The sequence below is a fragment of the Carassius auratus genome, chromosome 49, assembly GCF_003368295.1.
Source record: "Carassius auratus strain Wakin chromosome 49, ASM336829v1, whole genome shotgun sequence".
Classification (NCBI taxonomy): domain Eukaryota; kingdom Metazoa; phylum Chordata; class Actinopteri; order Cypriniformes; family Cyprinidae; genus Carassius; species Carassius auratus.
This window is the reverse complement of record NC_039291.1, coordinates 15,304,157-15,323,346: the sequence shown is the minus strand read 5'-3', so window position 1 is coordinate 15,323,346 and position 19,190 is coordinate 15,304,157. Positions and strand designations below refer to the sequence as shown.

Genomic DNA, 19,190 nt, shown 5'->3' with positions numbered 1-19,190 from the left:
TATGCATGAAACTCACTTGTATGTTGAAGAATAAAAAAGCATAGCTTTTAAACACACATAACACAAGCTCTAACAAACACACACACACACACACACACACACACACCTGGGTGTTGTATGGTCATAAATAAGATATGGTTATACTTCAGGCCTTGGCAAACGAGAGCTCCCCGAGAGGAATAGGATTTGATGTATTAGTCTCTCTGGTGCAGCGTGTCTTTCTGAGCGACGTTTGCCAAACCACATTAATAAACACAAATCAATCAACAGATGTCGATCTACATCACAAGTCCCTTGTGACCCATTCATTTATCCTCATTATCCACTGGAGAAACTGGACGGGTTTGTTGCATATTTCAACAAAGAGAGATGGATGAAAAACATGTTTTTTTTTTTCCTGAAATATATAAATATATCAGTATTCTGGAGCGGATAGTATTGTACATCGATATCATTTAAGCTCTCTGCAGTATTTAATACTGTCAGAGGTTTTTGGGTATATTTAAACATTTTTAATCTGTTTCTATTTAACTGTAAAATGCCACCGATGAATAGTTGAACCAACACCTGCAAAACAGGAGGATTATGACAATTTGATGAAAATCTATGGCATAAATCAGTGTTTCTTAACTGGTAGAGTGAGGGTTTTCCTGGCAATGTCACAATAAAAAATAAATAAATAATAATAATAAAAATAATAAAAATATACATATTTTATTTAATACAAATATTTAAGTTAATAATATAATTAAAATAATATATATTAAATTACATATATATGATTACAAAAATATGACTTTAATAAATCACAATGTTTTATTTATGTATTTCTTTATTTATAGTTAGATATGCATTTCTGGTATTTTATTGTGTACAAATGTAACCCCTTTTAACATTTTATGTGTTTCTATTTTACAGTAAACTCAAAGCTCAGCACCATTTCAACAAGTGCGACAGATTTTTTCTTTCCTGACTGTATTTTGTATTCTCAAAATGTGAAATTTTTAAGGTTAAATTATTATAATAATGAAGTTATTTTGCAATTGGTGCACTGCAAACAACCATTTCTTTTTTTTTTTCTTTTTTTTAAATGCCTGCATGCTATTAACTTTATATGTCATTATTCTAAGCATTTTTCTCAAATGTATTGATGTCTTAGTTTTACATTATTTCAAGCTATTTAACAAGGATTTGAGAATTACTGTCTTTGAAAGTAGCACTCATTGTGTAGCTGTAATTTAAAACATATGAAGTTGCTTTCCTTTCTCAGCCTCTTTGTGGCCTGTGTCACTATGACAACTGTGAAGAAAGCCCTAGAGAGATCAGATCAGACCATCACTTCATCTCTAGAGACACAAGCTCATTTATATCAACCTGGAAATCCCTCTTCAATCCCTCTACAGATCAATTCTGACGCCAAAAGCTTGTCTTCTTTCCATTTTTGAAAGCTCTCCTCCTGCCTATGGAATAAATGCTGCTTGACTGGGAAGTATTATCATATTGCATCTTATCATATATCCAACACTTCTGTTAGAAAGGAGAGAGTGAGGAAAGTCACTGCGATGGACAATGATATGAATGATGAGATGCAATGAGTGAGAATTTTTAAACATGGTCTGTTCATGTTCTTAACACACACACACACACACACATTCCCTTGTGAATGAGGGTAGCAGGTTAATGGCATAAGCGAGGGTCAGGTGTGACTCAGGAAAGCTTACTTTGTGGTAATGGTTCATCAACACTTGGGTAATGATGGGGATCAGACCGCAAAGCAGGAAGCTGAGTGATTGCATGATGACGGCATTGCACATGACAACTGCCTACAGACAAATCAAACACAGGCCCATGACTTATGACAATCTACATATGCCATAAATCAGTGGATCTCAACTGGTGGGCTGACAATTGTCCTGCCAATGTCACACAAACACATATATTCCAAGCAATTTTTATTTAAAAATAATTAAAAATATATATTAAATTACAATATGCAGTATAATATAAAATACAAGCAATTTTTATTTAAAAATAATTAAAAATATATATTAAATTACAATATGCAGTATAATATAAAATACATCTTTTTTATTAAATATTTAATTAATGGTTTTTTTTTTTTTTTTTTTATGCAATTTTGGAACTTTATTGTGTTACAAATCTAGGTCACAAGTTGAGAACCACAGCAATTGATAATATATAGGCAGAATTCAGGGACACAATTGTCAAAAAGTTGCACAATTTACCTGAATTGACCCTATATATGTAATATCTCCAAAACATGTCCACTGAGATATCATATCTGGTGACTGTGCATTAAATGCGGTGAAAGGTGAAAGACTAATTAGAAGGTAATTATTGGATCTCAACAGGAAGAGATCATATTCAGCAGACCTGAGGTTCAGCAGTAATCTAAACTACTAAAAAGTATAAGTGGTGTGGCTTTCTTTTAATGATGACGTTATTTTTCAGTGACAAATCCAATACAACAACTAAACATATAAAGCTGGATGAAAAAGTGCGTTGAGTATTATGATTGTGTTTCAATAATTGTCCAGTACCATACGACTAGTTATATTTCTGTAGTATGCAGTATGTAAATTGTGTTCAGTATAAAAGCAGTCAGTATGCACCTAGATGACCAGCTGCATACAGTTATATACACTATAACAAAACAAACTGCATAGAACACTGTATCCCACAATGACATTTAACACAATAACATACAAAATAGCCATTTCACTTTCGCTAATTACAATTACAATTATATAATAGTTGAATTAACCATGCCATGTAATGAGGAATTGTGACAACCATCTAGCATACTTCTCTTTACATTATATTGTCTAGTACACTGTAAACCATAGGTCTTCATCCCTGCTCCTGGAGACCCGTAGGAACTTTTAAACAGAACACCCCTAAAGTCAAGAGTTCAGATTCGGAAACTTGCTACAACCTTCAGAATCCTCAGTGTATCAACATAAATGAATCAGTAGCAATTATCCTGTTGATTAGCACTTCAGTTTGTCTGTGTCTCAATAAACTCTCCTAACTACCTTAACTGTTTGCATCTTTGGATATTACTACCAAGGGTATCATTGGTTGTTCCCTCATATAGGTCACGCAATCACTATTCAGTCCATTAATCTAAGTTCTTGTTAAAGAGACTCAAGAAGGAATAATAAGGTTGAAATCTATAAAGTTTACTAAATGATAAAACAGAGATACATTTTTAAAAAAAAAAGAGGAATAGAGAGGGAGGTTTATATCCAGGGATTCCAATGCAATGCACTTGTACGTAATGATTAGGGCCTAAGGATTTGGGATTATTTTCATAAATCATAGTCGATCTGTTGAATATTTTCTCAATTAATCGGTTAGTTGTTTGGTCTATAATATGTCAGAAAAATGTGGATCAGTGTTTCCCCAAAAGCCCAGGAATGGTCCTTAAATGTCTCGTTTTGTCCACAACTCAAAGATATTCAGTTGACTGTCACAGAGGAGATAAGACACTAGAACATATTCACATTTAACAAGCTGGAATCAAATATTTTTAATAATATATATATTTTATACATATATTTTATCAATGACACAGACTGCAATGACACAGACAGCTTCATTGCAGAAGGACATCCTTTTGGTCACGTGGTTCACGTGAGATGATTGACAGCTTTACAAACTAATGATATTGCACTGATGTCATAGCTGATGCGAATTAAAAAGAGGAGAGAAATCGCTATCTCTGTTAGCTGTCTTCAGATCGCATAAATCAGTGTAAAATGAATAGAAATGTTATTCTGTATGACGAAATATTTTTAACGTCATAAAATTATTATCTCTTCAAATGTGCGCACCATTGGACTATAGCCCTGGCGGATCGTGGATATTGTATTGTATTATTATTATTATTATTATTATTATTATTATTATTATTATTAATTGCCGGATATCCATTTTTGAATCTTGATGCAGTCTGTTGCGTGTCGTTAATTTTGAACGAATCTTTAATATGACTCAGGGCTATCGAGTTGTCTCAGAGAGTGATTCGCTCATTTTGTGTTGACCGCACATGCGCATTACAAAACATATGGGTTATGAATCGACAGGTGAGGTCCGAGTCTTTTATTCTTCATGTCAGTCCCATAGAGACGGGAAAAGAAAAGAATAGTTCATTTTGCTGAACAAGATTCAAAGATCTGAGTCAGTAAAATGATCCGAACTTCCCACTACTACTGGCAAACCGTAAGCAATTGGTCAACACTGACAATTGACTTCGTCTTTAACAACAAACAACCTATGAAACTAATAGCCTAATGAACAATATGAAACTAAAACGACATAAGCTTAATTTAAAATGTCATAGGAACTGTAGGCTATTTAGAGGTGGATAAACTCAATTTAGAGGTGGATAAACGCACTTTGGAGATGGTTCAATGCTATTTCCGAATTTTGGGAGGTGTGTAAATGGCGTTTACGTGCGTTTAGCCTCCACTACATCCCTGCTACTGACCTTATTGTGTATCAGTCACTCCTATCTTCTTTCTCTGCTAATGTCTCCTCTGCTAAAATGACATACTACCATAACAAAATTAACAATTCATCTAACTCTTGCATGCTTTTTAAAACATTTTCCTCACTTCTTTGTCCTCCCTCTTCCCCTCCTGATTCATCTCTAATAGCTGACGACTTTGCAACGTTTTTCATTAATAAAATTAAACACATTAGTGCACAATTTTCCACACCACAATCAGTCAAGCTCATATCACCAGCAAACTTACACTCATTTACATCCTTCTCTTCACTCTCTGTGGCAAAAGTCTCAAAACTCATCCTTTCTAATAACCCTACAACTTGCCCGCTTGATCCTATTCCATCTCATCTCCTTCAAGCCATTTCTCCTGAAGTTGTACCTGCACTCACTCATTCACATCATCAACACTTCCCTCCACACTGGTGTTTTTCCCTCATCATTTAGACAGGCACGTATAACTCCACTACTTAAGAAACCCAACCTCAACCCATCTCTTTTAGAGAACTACAGACCAGTTTCCCTTCTTCCTTTTATTGCAAAAACACTTGAACGAGCTGTGTTCAAACAAGTCTCTACATTTCTCACACACAACAATCTCCTTGACAGCAACCAATCTGGCTTCAGAAGTGGACATTCAACTGAGACGGCCTTGCTCTCAGTTGTTGAAGCTCTAAGACTGGCAAGAGCAGAATCTAAATCTTCAGTACTTATCCTGCTTGATCTGTCTGCTGCTTTTGACACGGTTAACCACCAGATCCTCCTATCAACACTACTGACAAATGGCATCTCAGGAACCACACTTCAATGGTTTGAGTCTTACCTATCAGATAGGTCCTTCAAAGTATCTTGGAGAGGTGAGGGGTCCAAGTCTCAACATCTAAGTACTGGAGTGCCTCAGGGCTCAGTTCTTGGACCACTTCTCTTCTCTGTCTACATGGGATCATTAGGTTCTGTCAGCTTGTCTAACATACATTTCTTCCTGGATGATGGACCATCACCTTCAACTCAACCTTGCCAAGACAGAACTGCTTGTGATTCCAGCAAACTCATCATTCCATCACAATTTCACCATCAAGTTAGGCACATCAACCATAACTCCTTCAAAAACAGCTAGAAGCCTTGGAGTTATGATTGATGATCAGCTGACTTTCTCAGACCACATTGCTAAAACTGTCCGATCCTGCAGATTTGCTTTATTCAACATCAAGAAGATCAAGCCCTTTCTTTCGGAACATGCTGCACAACTCCTCGTTCAAGCTCTTGTTCTGTCCAGGCTGGACTATTGCAATGCCCTCTTGGCAGGTCTTCCAGCCAGTTCTATCAAATCTTTACAATTAATTCAGAACGCGGCAGCAAGATTAATTTTTAATGAGCCAAAAAGAATACACGTCACATGTCTGTTTATCAATTTGCACTGACTTCCAATAGCTGATTGCATAAAATTCAAGGCATTGATGTTTGCCTACAAAACTACCACTGGCTCTGCACCCATTTACCTAAATTCATTACTTCAGACTTATGTGCCCTCTAGAAGCTGGCGTTCTGCAAGTGAAAAAATCTAACTACCTTTCTAATCTTTTTGTATTCTATTTTCTTTTCATTTATTATGCAATTGTATATATATATGTATATATATATATATATATATATATATATGTGTGTGTGTGTGTGTGTGTGTGTGTGTGTGTGTGTGTGTGTGTGTAAAGACCTCTAACTAGCTTGCTCTATTCTTTTATTTTTTATTCTATCTGTTTTCTTTTTATTTATTAAATTATTTAAAATCCCATGCTAGTTGTACTGTGTTAACCTAACAGATTTGTTATAGCACTTATATATCATTGCTCTTTTTGTTGTTTTTGATTGCTTCCACTGTCTTCATCTGTAAGTCGCTTTGGATAAAAGCGTCTGCTAAATGAATAAATGTAAATGTAAATGTACTATCCAACCTCTATCAGTGGACATGATACTTTGGCATTATCTATGCAAAATATCACTTTTTATCTGTGATTATTTACTGTTACTCCTAACAATGTATGTGTTTTCAACAAGTGTACTGCAACACGGTCAACTCAGGTGACATAATTCCCAGCTCTAACATAATTTCCAAGCAAAATGGGATGTGATGTTAATTTCAACCTGCTTCAACAAACCCAGCCATGATTTTAAAGTCATACCGAACACCTTGATTAGCTTGTTCAGATGTGACTGATTATGGTTGGATCTAAACTAGACAGGACAGTGGGTCTCCAGCAGCAGAGCTGAAAGATCTCTGCAGTAAAAGCATTATTTTAACAGTCCATTCTGAACTTAACTCCGCTCATTTAGCTGGATGCTAACACTAAAGTAACTGAATGTATGAACTGCTGAGTTTAGCTTCAACCCCTATCAAACACACCTTGATCAAGCTAATCAGGGTCTTATTAGGTATACTAGAAACTTCTAAGCAGGTGTGTTGAGGCAAGTTGGAGCTAAACTCTGCATGAAAGTGCCAAGTTTGGACACTCTTAAGGTGGGCATACACTGTGTGATGACGCAATTTCGGCAAGGTACCAACTCACACTGTACGAGTAGATCGCTTATGATGTAAAGCCAAAGATTTTTCACGATTTTTATGTGCTCAATGTACGGTCAGATCGTCGAGTTGAGATTAGACTGCTCACACTATATGTGAGGAATCAACCGAATCAACACGTAGGATCCCTCAGAACCCAGATGTTTGTGGCGGTTTCTAAATAAACATGCTTTCCTGGGATAAACGCACTGCTTTGGTGATATGCGCAATTCTGTGTGCTGAAACGTCAAAAGAAAAAAAAAGGTGTAGGCATATCTAGACGCGCAGGTGGCTAGGAGGCCATGGCCAATATGGTTTATCCATTTTGCAACGTGAAATGGAGGTAAGCATGCGTTTTCTTCCCTCTTTTTTTAATTTTTCTTTGCTATAACTCCACAAGTTTTCCATCCATCACTTCAGTCCACGCTACACGCCGTGTCACCATGGTTTCGTTTATGGTTTCACGCATGCGCAGTGAGGGAAATGCGGAAAATCGATTTGTAGCCCTGCTTCAATAGTGCGATACCTCACGAGAGGCGACTACATTTCTGACATGTCAGAAATCCATCCAACCAACCGATTGCCAGTCGGGAGAGGTTAATCGCCTCTCGTTTCCCCTTGTACACTGCATGAACACTGCAAGACAAACGACGTACGAAAATGCTGAAAATCGGCCCGACCCAAAAAAGAGTCGCACGAGTCAGAATTCGGCTCAAAATCGGATGAAAATCGCACAGTGTATGCCCGGCCTTAGATTAGCGCAGGGGTGGCCAATGACAGTCCAGGAGAGTTTAGTTCCAACCTTGATAAAAACCTAGCTTTATATTAACCCTTAGACCTTGATTAGCTTGTTCAGGTGAGTTTGATCAGGGTTGAATCTGAACTCTGCAGGACTGTGGCTCTTGAGGACCAAACCATGCTTGGAATAGTGGGATGCTAAGATGAGATAAAATTAATCAAATACTCATCTTCTTTGACAATGAAATATTAACAATCCCTGTGCACTTGAGTAACTGCCTCCAAGCAACAAATTGTAGCAAACATCTAAGATTATACCAAGACCTTTCCGCAATGAGTAATTTGGAGAAGTCTGCTCACCTGATGACCTAAAACTAGGCCCAGGTACTGGTGACATCTCCACCTCCCCTTCTCTCTGCGGACTTTCTTCTGATGATGACGCCCTCCAATGAACTGACCTGTCTCCTGGCTCCCTTATATCTGGACTCTGTATCGAGTCCGAGATGGACTCAAAAGCGCTGTTCTCCTCCTCCTCTTCCTCCTGCGAGGAGAAAACGGTGCTCTCCGACAGGCGGGTGCTGTCAACCGAAGAGAGGCGTGTATGGCTGCAAAGGTGGTTACGCCCCTCGTAACCTGAGTTACTGTAACAGGAAGTGCTGTAACAGGATGTGCTGTAACAGGAAGTGCTGTAGCAGGAGTTGTCACACAGTTCGCACTCACTCTCTCGAGGTTCCCTCCTGCTTCCGACTCCACCACCCACTTCCATGTGTTCACTTTCCAGTCGTACTGTGGAAGGTGAGGGTCTTTCGCCCTCCAAAAGTTGGTTGAGTTCAGAGAGGCGCTCGATGGAGAGGCTACGTGGTAGAGTACGCCTGCAACAAGGTCTAGGACACTCGGGCACGATGGATGGAGACTGTGCTTCAGACACCTCGTCTTCTTCCTCTTTGTCCTCTTGGGGTTTCACAGTAACTTCTTCAGAAGATTCTGGGTCAAGTATCTCGTCTTCATCTTGGCTGTCATTGTGGCACTGAGCTGATGGCAAGCTGTGCAGTAGATGATGAATGCGGATGTAGTGAGAACGTGGCGTCTCTGGTTCCTCACAGGCCGAGGTGATGACCGTCTCTAACTCGGACACGGGAAGTGAACAGGGCCGGCTCTTGCGCTTCAAGGCACTTCGCATCCTTGGCGAACAGGGTTCTTCATCATTCTCGTCTCTTTCCACACTCGTGTCAACCTGCTCTGAGCTTGTGCCTCCTTCCACATCTGCATGCTCTGCAGCTGGTCCCATTCCAGGCGGTTCACCTGTGTCTTCAGCCTCATGGTTCTCCAGTACCTCTAAAAGAGTCTCAGCCACAGTTTCCTCCTGCATCTCCTCGGACTCTGTTTTTCCGGGTTCTTGCTCCGCAGTTTCTCCTTGAGTGGCATCACTCAATTGTGTTTCTCCTTGAGCTGTTACAAGCTCATCAGCTGATCCTTCTGCTTCTGGTTGGATATCCTTACTGGGCTCAGCTAGAGAGGTAAGCAGTAAGGCATCATGGGTCTCTACCTCTGGAGGACTTTCGGCAGGCGCCTCCAGAATATCAGGTCCCAAACTCAATGCGTCCTCCAGAGGCAGATCAGGAGCAGGTGGTAGATCCTCGTTGGGCTCCTGCTCAAGCTGCTGGTCAGGGGTCATATCAAAGACTGGCATTACATTGAAGGACACCTCCTCATCATCTACCAACAAGAATAAACAATCTGTTAATATGGATAAACAGACCAGCTATGAAATAATACAAGATACTGTACTTTTAGCAAAAATCTGTCAAGAAATTCCAACCTAAGCTCTCAGCAGAATGTTACTATTTCTTACAATGTGAATGAATTTTTACAATGTGAATTGAACGAAAACATAGAATATTTAGAAAAATATATAAGCATGAAGGTCCAATCCCTACAAATTAGAATCCTAATACCTAACATCTAATGTGAATTAACAACCAATTTGGCAAAAATGTAAAATACTTAAAAACTCCCATGAGGTTGTGATTGAAAGGAATTTAAAAGGATTTGCTCTTCCCAAAATAAAAATCTGACAAGAAACTATCTCAGTGTTTGTACTGGGGTTTGAAGATAACAGAGGCATGAGTAAACATGCTGCAGACCTGGATGAATCGATGAGGTTATCTCGAAACGAAACTGCAGCTGGCCGCTGACATGATCTGTTGGAAGCCGTCGGCCTAAAGTGTAACTCACCACACGGTCCCTGTTTACACATGAGAAACAAGGATTCTTGACATTTTAAATCCCACAGGCAATTTAGCATGAAATAAACCAAATGGCAAAAAAAAAAAAAAAAAAAAAAACTCACTGCAGGACCATATTCATGTGTTTTCAGTCTTATAAATGCATGGACAATACCTTCTTGTTAACGTTAAAAATAAATTGATATATTTAGGCCTATGAAAACTGAATCCCTGGAAGAAAAAATGATGCACAAATTGACAAAAAATGTGAAAAATAAGTCAAGAACAAGAGTGAAATCACAGTCCTCAAGCAGGTTCACAGTCAGATAAAATGTGAATGATTAGACCTACCCGATAGCATGTTTCTCCAGCAGCCTCTGCACCGGCACAACTAACTTTCCCAGGAAGCGTTTGATGATGGGTCTGCTCTTGGCAAATTTATCTTTAACCTCTATCTCCAAAACGTCCGTCGGCAGGGACACAAAGTTAAATCGCTGTACAGAAATAAAAAAGAGTGCTCAGTTTCTACATTAACAGATTGGTGTTAACTGCTGGCTTTCTGTTGTTTTTTTTTCTCTTTGTACTGTATGATTTCCATGTTATTTCATTAAAATTCGTTACCTCAAGGGAATTTGATGGTTCAGTTACACATGGACTGGAAATATGTTATTAAAATATTGTTTCATTCCTGACCTTCCCAAATTGCTAATCCTTTATTAGATTCATAAAAATGGTTATTTGTTGAAATTCATTAAAAAATAAATGTAAATACTTAAAAAAAAGAATCCTATAAAAAACTTATAAAATATAAATAATAATAATAATAATAATAATAAATTAAAATAGATTCTTGTTTTTATCTTTATTGTGCTCATTGGTTTATCAGAAAATAAGAACTTTTTTATTTGATGAAACATAAAAAAAAAACGTTTTAAATTAAAATTCTGGTGAATGTAAATTAAATGTAAAAGAAAAAAAAATAAATTTAAAATTTCTATTTAAAATTTTAATCAAAATGTATCATACATCTTGGCTTATCAGAATTTAAAAACTGCATTAAATTCATAAAAATAAAAACAATACAAATAAAATTAAAACAGTTTCAGGTATTTTTATTGACTTTATTGTGATATGTGGCTTTATCCTGACATTTATTCTGATGAAATTCATTAACCTTTTTTTTTTTTTTTTACTTTAAAAATGTTACAATACTTGGAAATACATAAATTTAATTCATATTAAAAAAAATAAAAAATAAAATAACAGATTCAGCTATTGTTATTGGCTTCATTGTAGCCATTGGCTTATCAGAATATACTGTAAGTGTGTGTGTGATTCAGAATATTCATTGTGTTCTGGGATGCTGCATCCTGGCCGCAGTCCATCAGAAAACTGCAGCGGTGACGGAGTCTATATGAAAGCACAAGATTGGCTTGTTTTGTTCCCTGTGTGTTTAACCAGATTATCACAATTATTTTTCTATAAGGTGCTTTCAGACATTTACCATGGTGGAACTTCATCTGTGAGGACTTCTACATCTCCAGAATGAAGAAACGGGCAGCTAACATTATAATGGACCCCTTTCATCCCAGACACAACCTATCTGCACTTCTGTCTTCAGATCTCTGTGCACTATAACATCTAAGTGTAATGCATTAAAACTCCATGAACACGAGAAGAAGGAGACGGGAACCGGCGGACAATCAAAATGAAAGCTTTAATAATAAAATAAACACAAAACATCGCAGGCAGCCCCTTACGGACGACTGCAGCGCACAAACAAAATCAAAACACAAACTAAAATCCAGGCCTGGTCCTTTCCCGTCTTGTTGAGGGATATAAAAAGTAACATTCACAGGCAAAACTCAAACCTTGTGTGTGATTATTAGTGAACGAGACAGTGTTGGTAGGTTTCAACATAGAGGTGATCCAGAAAGGCATTAGTGGAGATGACAGAAAATGGCTTTGGACATGAGAAGAAACACCCACAATAGCCACAAAAACCCTGAGCTCTGTTCTCCAGGCCAACTCCAGATTTCACATTCACTCTCAGTGGAAAGACTTCTCTATATCATCATCAGGAAAAGATCTGGGTCATCGCTAGCCAAATAATATCATCTGGGTAAACATATTTCCACTCATCAAGACACGAATGGCTGCCGGGAGCTGCAGTAATTAATCACATCTGGACGAGATGGGTTGGGCGATGTATTGCATATTCATGATGTTTGCAATAATATTTTTGTAATATTTAAAACCTGAACAGCAAAAAAGACAACAGATTTGGGAAGTGAAATTAATTTCCAATTTGTTACATTTCTTTGGGGATATCCCATGAGGCATTTTACAATATTCCATAAAATATATATATTGTAAAAATACTGTTGTTTATATCGGTACATATAAATAAACTATGAACAAAAACGTTTATATTTATACATCAACACACAGAGGAGATTCCAAAAGGCTGGACAGGACAAGCCATGCATGGAGTTTGTTACAGATCTTGTTAAAGTATTCCTATGGCACAGACCCGGTTATGTTCCCATGGTCTTGTCCACGTGATCTTTTCAGAGGAGTTCCTCTGGAGGATATTTCTGTGTGGCGCCAGGATGGCAGCGCTTAGCTTGGCAAGTGTGGTTTATCGTTCTCATTGCATGATATCGATACAGCACTGAGTGAACCTTTTAAAGAGAACGTCTCCGGTTACTCATGTAACCCATGTTCTCTGAACAGGGATAGAGGTGCTGCCGAACCCCTCACTTCTTCATTAGGATATCCATCAGCCAGTGCATTGGTGTGATTCCATATGGGCTTCAGACAATCGCCGTCCCCAAGGGGCATTCCCACTGTGTCATAGCCATGTGGTGTCTTGCTCCCTGTTTGTTATCCACGACCCATTTTCCAAGGAAATTAAAAAAACAAAATGAATAAAACATATGCAGTCATTGAGATTATTACCCATTAGGTAGAAAAAACAACAACAAAGCAAACTAACTACATTAAATTCAAACCAATGTATGAACCAATGAACTATTCTGTGGAAACTCTGAGACTCCTGCAGTAAACATGCAGCAAGGCACCATGGGAAACTCAGCAGGTCATGTTTCATCTAGCAGACGGTAAATGGTGCTATTAACCCCCAAAGGGCCGCCGGTGAAAACCTTCTGTGGCTCACGTTTGCTCTCTACTGGATTTCAGCCAGTTCAGCCAAGCATGTGAAGAGAAATGAGCCCATATTTCACCCGCTGACTTACTGCCGACTGCCTGACTTACAGAGGGCTGAGTATTTCACACAAGCTACAGAATGAGACACCAGCTATCTGAAACCGCTAGCAGAGGATGAGAAAGCCCAGTAGAGCTGAAAGAGGTGAAGTATGGCAGCACAACCCTGTTCATTCACTCACAATACAGCCTGGAACAGATTATTACCACATGGCATTGTAGAGTATGTAAGTATTTTTTAAAAGGATCCCTTATGAGCTATCTATTTTTTCCCCACATTTATTTTGCATTCTCAAAATGTGAAGAAGAAACTATGTGAGGTGGAGAAACTAAACAAATGCATACAAAACCACATAATAATTGGATGGGTGATGCTTTAACAAAATGCAAACTTGTAAACGTTTGAGTAATTCGTGCATGTATGAAGCTTTATATCTATTTTGTCAATGGTTTTATTATTCATACGATAGTAGTTTTTTTTTAGTCTGCATATGAGTGAATATCATTAATTAAAGCTGAAGGGAGATGAGTAGCTGTTGTCAGACTGATGTTGGGAGTCTCTACACAGAGGGAGGTGAAGCAAACAAGACTTGTGTTCAGGTTTATTAGGACAAGAGTGAATGAGCTACAGTGAAGACGCTCAGGAGATAGTGCTGTAGGGATTAACAGCCTGTCACAAAGTGTGTGTGTGTGTGCGCTGAAGCTGTCAAAGACACTGCAAAAAGAGACCCAATATTTATTAGTGGCTTTCTCACTGAGAGAGCAATGCATTTCACCACTGCTTCAATCTGTTAAGGGACAGTTCACCAAAAAATGGAAAATCTGTCATCATCTGCTTGCCTTCATGTCGTTTCAAACATGTATGAGTTTCTTCTAATGAAGAGAAGACAGTCTGAAGAATGTTGGATAGCCAACAGTTTAAACAATAGTATTTTTTTCCCTACTATGGAAGTCAATGGCTACCGTCAACTGTTTGGTTCCCAACATTCTTTCAAAAGAGCTTCATTTGTGCTCAACAGAAGAAAGAAACTCATTCAGATTCGAAATAACACGAGGGTGAATAAATGATGACAGAATCTCCATTTTTGGGTGAACTGTCCCATTAACAAATAGAAATACAGCTATTGTGTGGTTTATGTATTTGCTTTTTTAGATTTAAATGTTTCTGATCGCACAACTGAATCCATTATGCATCAAAATGATTGATTATGGTTATATCTATAGTTATAATGGTGAATACAGCATCCGGGGAGTGAGTGTGAATGAGTGCCATGATTAAATCCTTAACCTGTTAACTGTCACTCACGTTTTTGAAGATAGACTTGAATGTGCATGATACAAACCTAAATTTTTATATTTCATGACTGAAAACATTTTGTAACATGATTTTGATGTGCCATTTACATGGTAATGCAATGTCTGATTTTAAAATGGGTTTTGAAGGATGAGTTTTGAGATTTTATGTTTTCAAGTGATATATAACTTCTGATGATTTCTAAAATGTGATAGAGAAAAAGGCAACGAGGAAGTCTTATTTTTAAACAAAGGTCAACACTCTTTTTGTAATGTAGATTTCTGAGGGTGCACTCTTGTCATAAATTGATCTATTACTTTTCCTACATAATTTTTAACAAAAAATATTGGTATAATATATATTTGGGAGTCTTAGACCTTTCCAACGATATATAGTTTGTCAAGATTAGATTAAATTTGATTGTAATATAGTATAGTCAACGGGACGGGGTGACATTTAACAGGTTAAACACTATGTAATTTCCATGAATGTTGTAAATATTTGTCATAATTTCATATATTAAAAGCTTCACCGCACTGATTTTAGAGGTGATGCCAGCTCTGTTTGTGCGGTTGTGTTTCATGAAATGTCCCAAATGCAGCTCCAGACTCAAACTCAAAGGTGATTTAGATGTCCCATGCCTTTAAATGATCCGTCCTATCAAACATGAAGGAGGCTCACCTCTCTCTTCCAGACGGGGTTGACCGTGTTGCAGATGATGCCTGAGCGTTTCTCCTGACCGTGGTGAGGCAGCGCAGGGAAGATGCTGTGCTTTCCAGGCTGGATGGAGATCTTCAGATACGGGTCAGGATTGAAGAACATTCCCTTCTTCAGAGCCACTGCCTGAACGTCTGAAAAAGAGCAGAGCAAAGGAAAACTAAAACTTAAACTTACTTATGTAGTGTAATTATTGCCATTGTCATTTTATTAAAATTATCTATTATATTATTATTATAATTTGCAAATTCTAATATATATATATATATACTTTGTTTATTACTTCAATAATCATTTAGAGTTTATGGTGAAATGACAACACCAATATCAGTGAGTCAAAACACAATACATGTGTATGTAGGTATATTTACATACTGATATTAAGATAAATTATTACATTAAAAAAATAAAAAAATCGAATTACACACACACACACACACACACACATTTATGTTTGATGATTATAATTATAATAATACATTAAAACAAATAAATAAATAAATTGTAATTACTCCATTATGTAAATTAATTATACTAAATGTATTCTTAAATGTTATAATACTAATTATATACACAGTATATTTAAATAGCTGCAACACTATATTATTACATTATAAATATAAATGCTGTTTATTTTTATTTATTTATTTATATATTCAAATGTAACAACAGATTTAGTACTACTGCTAATAATAATTCAGGCTACACAGTACATCCCCAGAAAGTTACCCCTTTCCTGTTAATATTCAACTGCATATATGTTCTAACTTTAGTGTTTCCTGGTGTCCTTGTAATATTAAAACATAATTTATAGAAAAACCGGGGAAGCGAGAGGCTTAAAGGCTAGAGTCTGGGAATATGAAGAGAAAAGCAGGAAGTGTCAGAATCCCACCGGAGCTCATTATCTCCTCCAGTATCCAGACAGCAGACAGAGATGGATACTGACTATCAGCTTAATGCGTTTTTAACACTTTAGATGGAGCGTCTGAGTGTGTGATGCCATTTAGAGGCACGAGACCTCCGATATTCACTGAAAAGATGTGAAATTATTGCACTTTTATCAGGTTTCTTCTCAAACAACCATGCCAAGCTAACAGAACAAGAGGATGTTCCCTCGGTTTCAGGTTTTTGCAGGTCATCTGCCCACAAGCCATCACTTTGAGCTAAAAGAAACTGTTCTTCATCTCTCAAGGGGTTTTTCCGCTCACTGACGAGATTCGCTGGCAGCTGGACCTCCTTCAAAGCTGCTAATGTGTTTGTAGAAACATGTTCAAGCAGACCTTATGCTCACGGCAGAAGATGGAGCTATGAATAAAACATACAGCGCTGAGAGAGTCCTGAAGAGAACAGACAATAGTTTGGCCATCGCTTCAGATATAACTTAAGAGAAAAGAGAGGGTTTGAAGGGACAAGATTCATCCTTTGATCATTAATCATTTAAATCATGTTTGGGTTGTGACATTGGATTCAAACTGTTTAATTCAGAAGTTACAGAAGCGCTGCTCTATATTTCAAAGCGGTTTCTCCAATTTCTCAAGAATCGCTGCAAAAAGAACCTAAAAACCTTGTTATTTCTGCAGGTTTCATTAAACGGCTGACGTCCACAGTTAGTGTGAGACACAAGAGGATTCATGGGAAACTGTCGCTCAGTGCAACACAGAGACACAGAAAAAGGTTATAAAGGTTTTATGAAGCCCAGAGACTTCAGTGAAAGAGAGAGAGACATTTCTGAGGCTCCACACACACACACACACACACACACACACATAGCCAGCACTGCCTTACCTGACAGAGAGAAGCTGATGAGTCTCCTGCTGCCCAGAGTCTGAGGAAGCTCCTGACTGATGACAGGCTTCAGCGCCTATCAGAGAGAACCACAGCGGTCAGCTGATCACATGACTGGAGGACAGGAAGAGCTGCTGATAACAGGAAGTGACTTTACAAAGGCCACGCCCCTTTCTTTCTTTCCTCTTCTGTTGTTTCAGCAGTGTCTGATATACTGTGCTTAAAGCCCATTACAGACGCCCCGCTCATGGCACCAATCAATAGCACACATTCATTAGGACTGCATTGATTCAGCATCCAGGAAGTGGAAGGGATGGAGGAGAGGGAGAGGCTCATGGGACGGCACTTCTCAGAAGAGGAAAAACTCAAGCGCTACAGCTTATAGGGAACACAGGCTCCAGGGTTATTACTGTAAACTAAATAACAAATAATTGACTTAAATATACTTTTGTCAACTGAAGAAAAACTACTGCAATATACAAGATCAAAATCAAATTCAAAATCATCCTTCTTCAGAAATAAAGGAAAATAGCTGGGTTTGTGTGCAGTAAGAAATACCACCAGCAGATGGCTATAGATGTGATGTGATGATGCAAAAAAAATAAAAATAAAATAAAATAAAATAAAATAAAATAAAATAAAAAGAACTATTATACTTTATTTGACACAGTAAAATGATCTTGGGGTCTAGGGTTATTATCACAGGTAAAACTATCAAAATATTTTTTTGTTCATTGAAATAAAATAATAAAATAAAACAATAAAAAATTAGAAATGTTGTCTTAGCAACTACCTGAAATATGTTTAATTGTATGCACTAATACTAGAAACTGACATAAATAAAAACTAAAACTGAATTAAATAACCTGAAATAAAAATAAATTACAACTAATAAATAATGAAAGAAATAAAACTAATAAAAATGCTTTAAAAATAAATACATTTTAAAGATAATACTGAAAATATAAAAATAAAAGCTAATTTAAAATATTATTAAAATTATACTACCCTACAACTGATACTAAAACAAAACTATTGTGTAGCCCCAAACAAAACATGAGGGGTAAAGTAAAATTGGAAATAGTATTTAAATAAAACAAATCACGTAATGTAAACTAATAATTCCTGTTCTAGCACTTCAGTCTTTATAATTTTGTGTTTAGTCTGTTTAGTTCTTTATAAATTCAACAGTCCATTCATTAATGAGGTGAGGACCAAAGACTTCCACTTCTTTTCAGCAGGCGACGTGCACAGAATGATTGATTTAAAACACAACACAACACAACAAACATTCAGTGCAGAAACAGCTTTTCCAATCTTTGTAATGTGCGTCTACAGTACATGCAGTCCTTCCAGAAAACTGCCCATAAATGAGTCCAAACATACTTTAGAGTAAACAGAGACAAACAGCAGGCAGACAGAAAAGCAGAGCAGGTGTTTGGAGCAGTTCACACCCAAATGAGATGCAAATCCTGTCCTCCTGAACGCAGCTTTACCCAGATTACTCAGATTAATCAGATCTGCGGGAGACTCAACTGTGCTGCAGCGGGACTTTGGGATCCAGACCGGGTTATTACACAAAAGGTGGAGTTTTGAACAGCAAATCCTACTTCAGCCTGCAGATCGATCTGTTTGTTAGAGTTTCACGGTGATGCTGTTTGTTTTGAGTAATTATTCGATTTTTATTTGATGAAGAAAATTTGTTTCCAGGGTATCTATGTGGTTGCTTAGGTTGTTTTAAAACTGTTGCTAGGTGGTTGCTAGGGTGTTAAAAGAGCCCAATCACAAGTCTCTATGACATTCAGGTCTCTATTAAGAAATCTCTATGTTTAACTTACAAAAGATACAGAATGAAATCTGTGATGTTATGTTAGTCTAAACCTGCCACAGAGCCATATGCATATATATGTAAAAAAGATTTTAATGACTAAAAAATTGTCAACAAATTAATTTTATTTTTTAATACATGGTAAAATATAGATTTTTTTTAATGAAAAGTCTTTTAATAAGGTAAATTCAACACACATGGAACACTTGACAATTTAACATAAACGTGAATGGACACCGACTAAGGGAAAACTGAGAGTATTTGTAGCAAACAAAGGAACAGATGAGATAATT

At 37.2% G+C, this 19,190-nt stretch overlaps 1 protein-coding gene across 1 annotated transcript in view; it reads right to left on the bottom strand.

The window, feature by feature from the left end:
• Positions 1-19,190, bottom strand: part of hecw1a (HECT, C2 and WW domain containing E3 ubiquitin protein ligase 1a) — a 58,397-nt gene that overhangs the window by 20,322 nt on the left and 18,885 nt on the right. Inside the window, exons 6-11 of the mRNA XM_026238241.1 lie at positions 17,070-17,145; positions 15,249-15,418; positions 10,400-10,542; positions 9,968-10,068; positions 8,184-9,539; positions 1,722-1,823 (exon numbers count right to left, since the gene is read on the bottom strand). Coding sequence (XP_026094026.1) covers positions 1,722-1,823; positions 8,184-9,539; positions 9,968-10,068; positions 10,400-10,542; positions 15,249-15,418; positions 17,070-17,145 — 1,948 coding nt within the window. The remainder of the gene's footprint in view (positions 1-1,721; positions 1,824-8,183; positions 9,540-9,967; positions 10,069-10,399; positions 10,543-15,248; positions 15,419-17,069; positions 17,146-19,190) is intronic.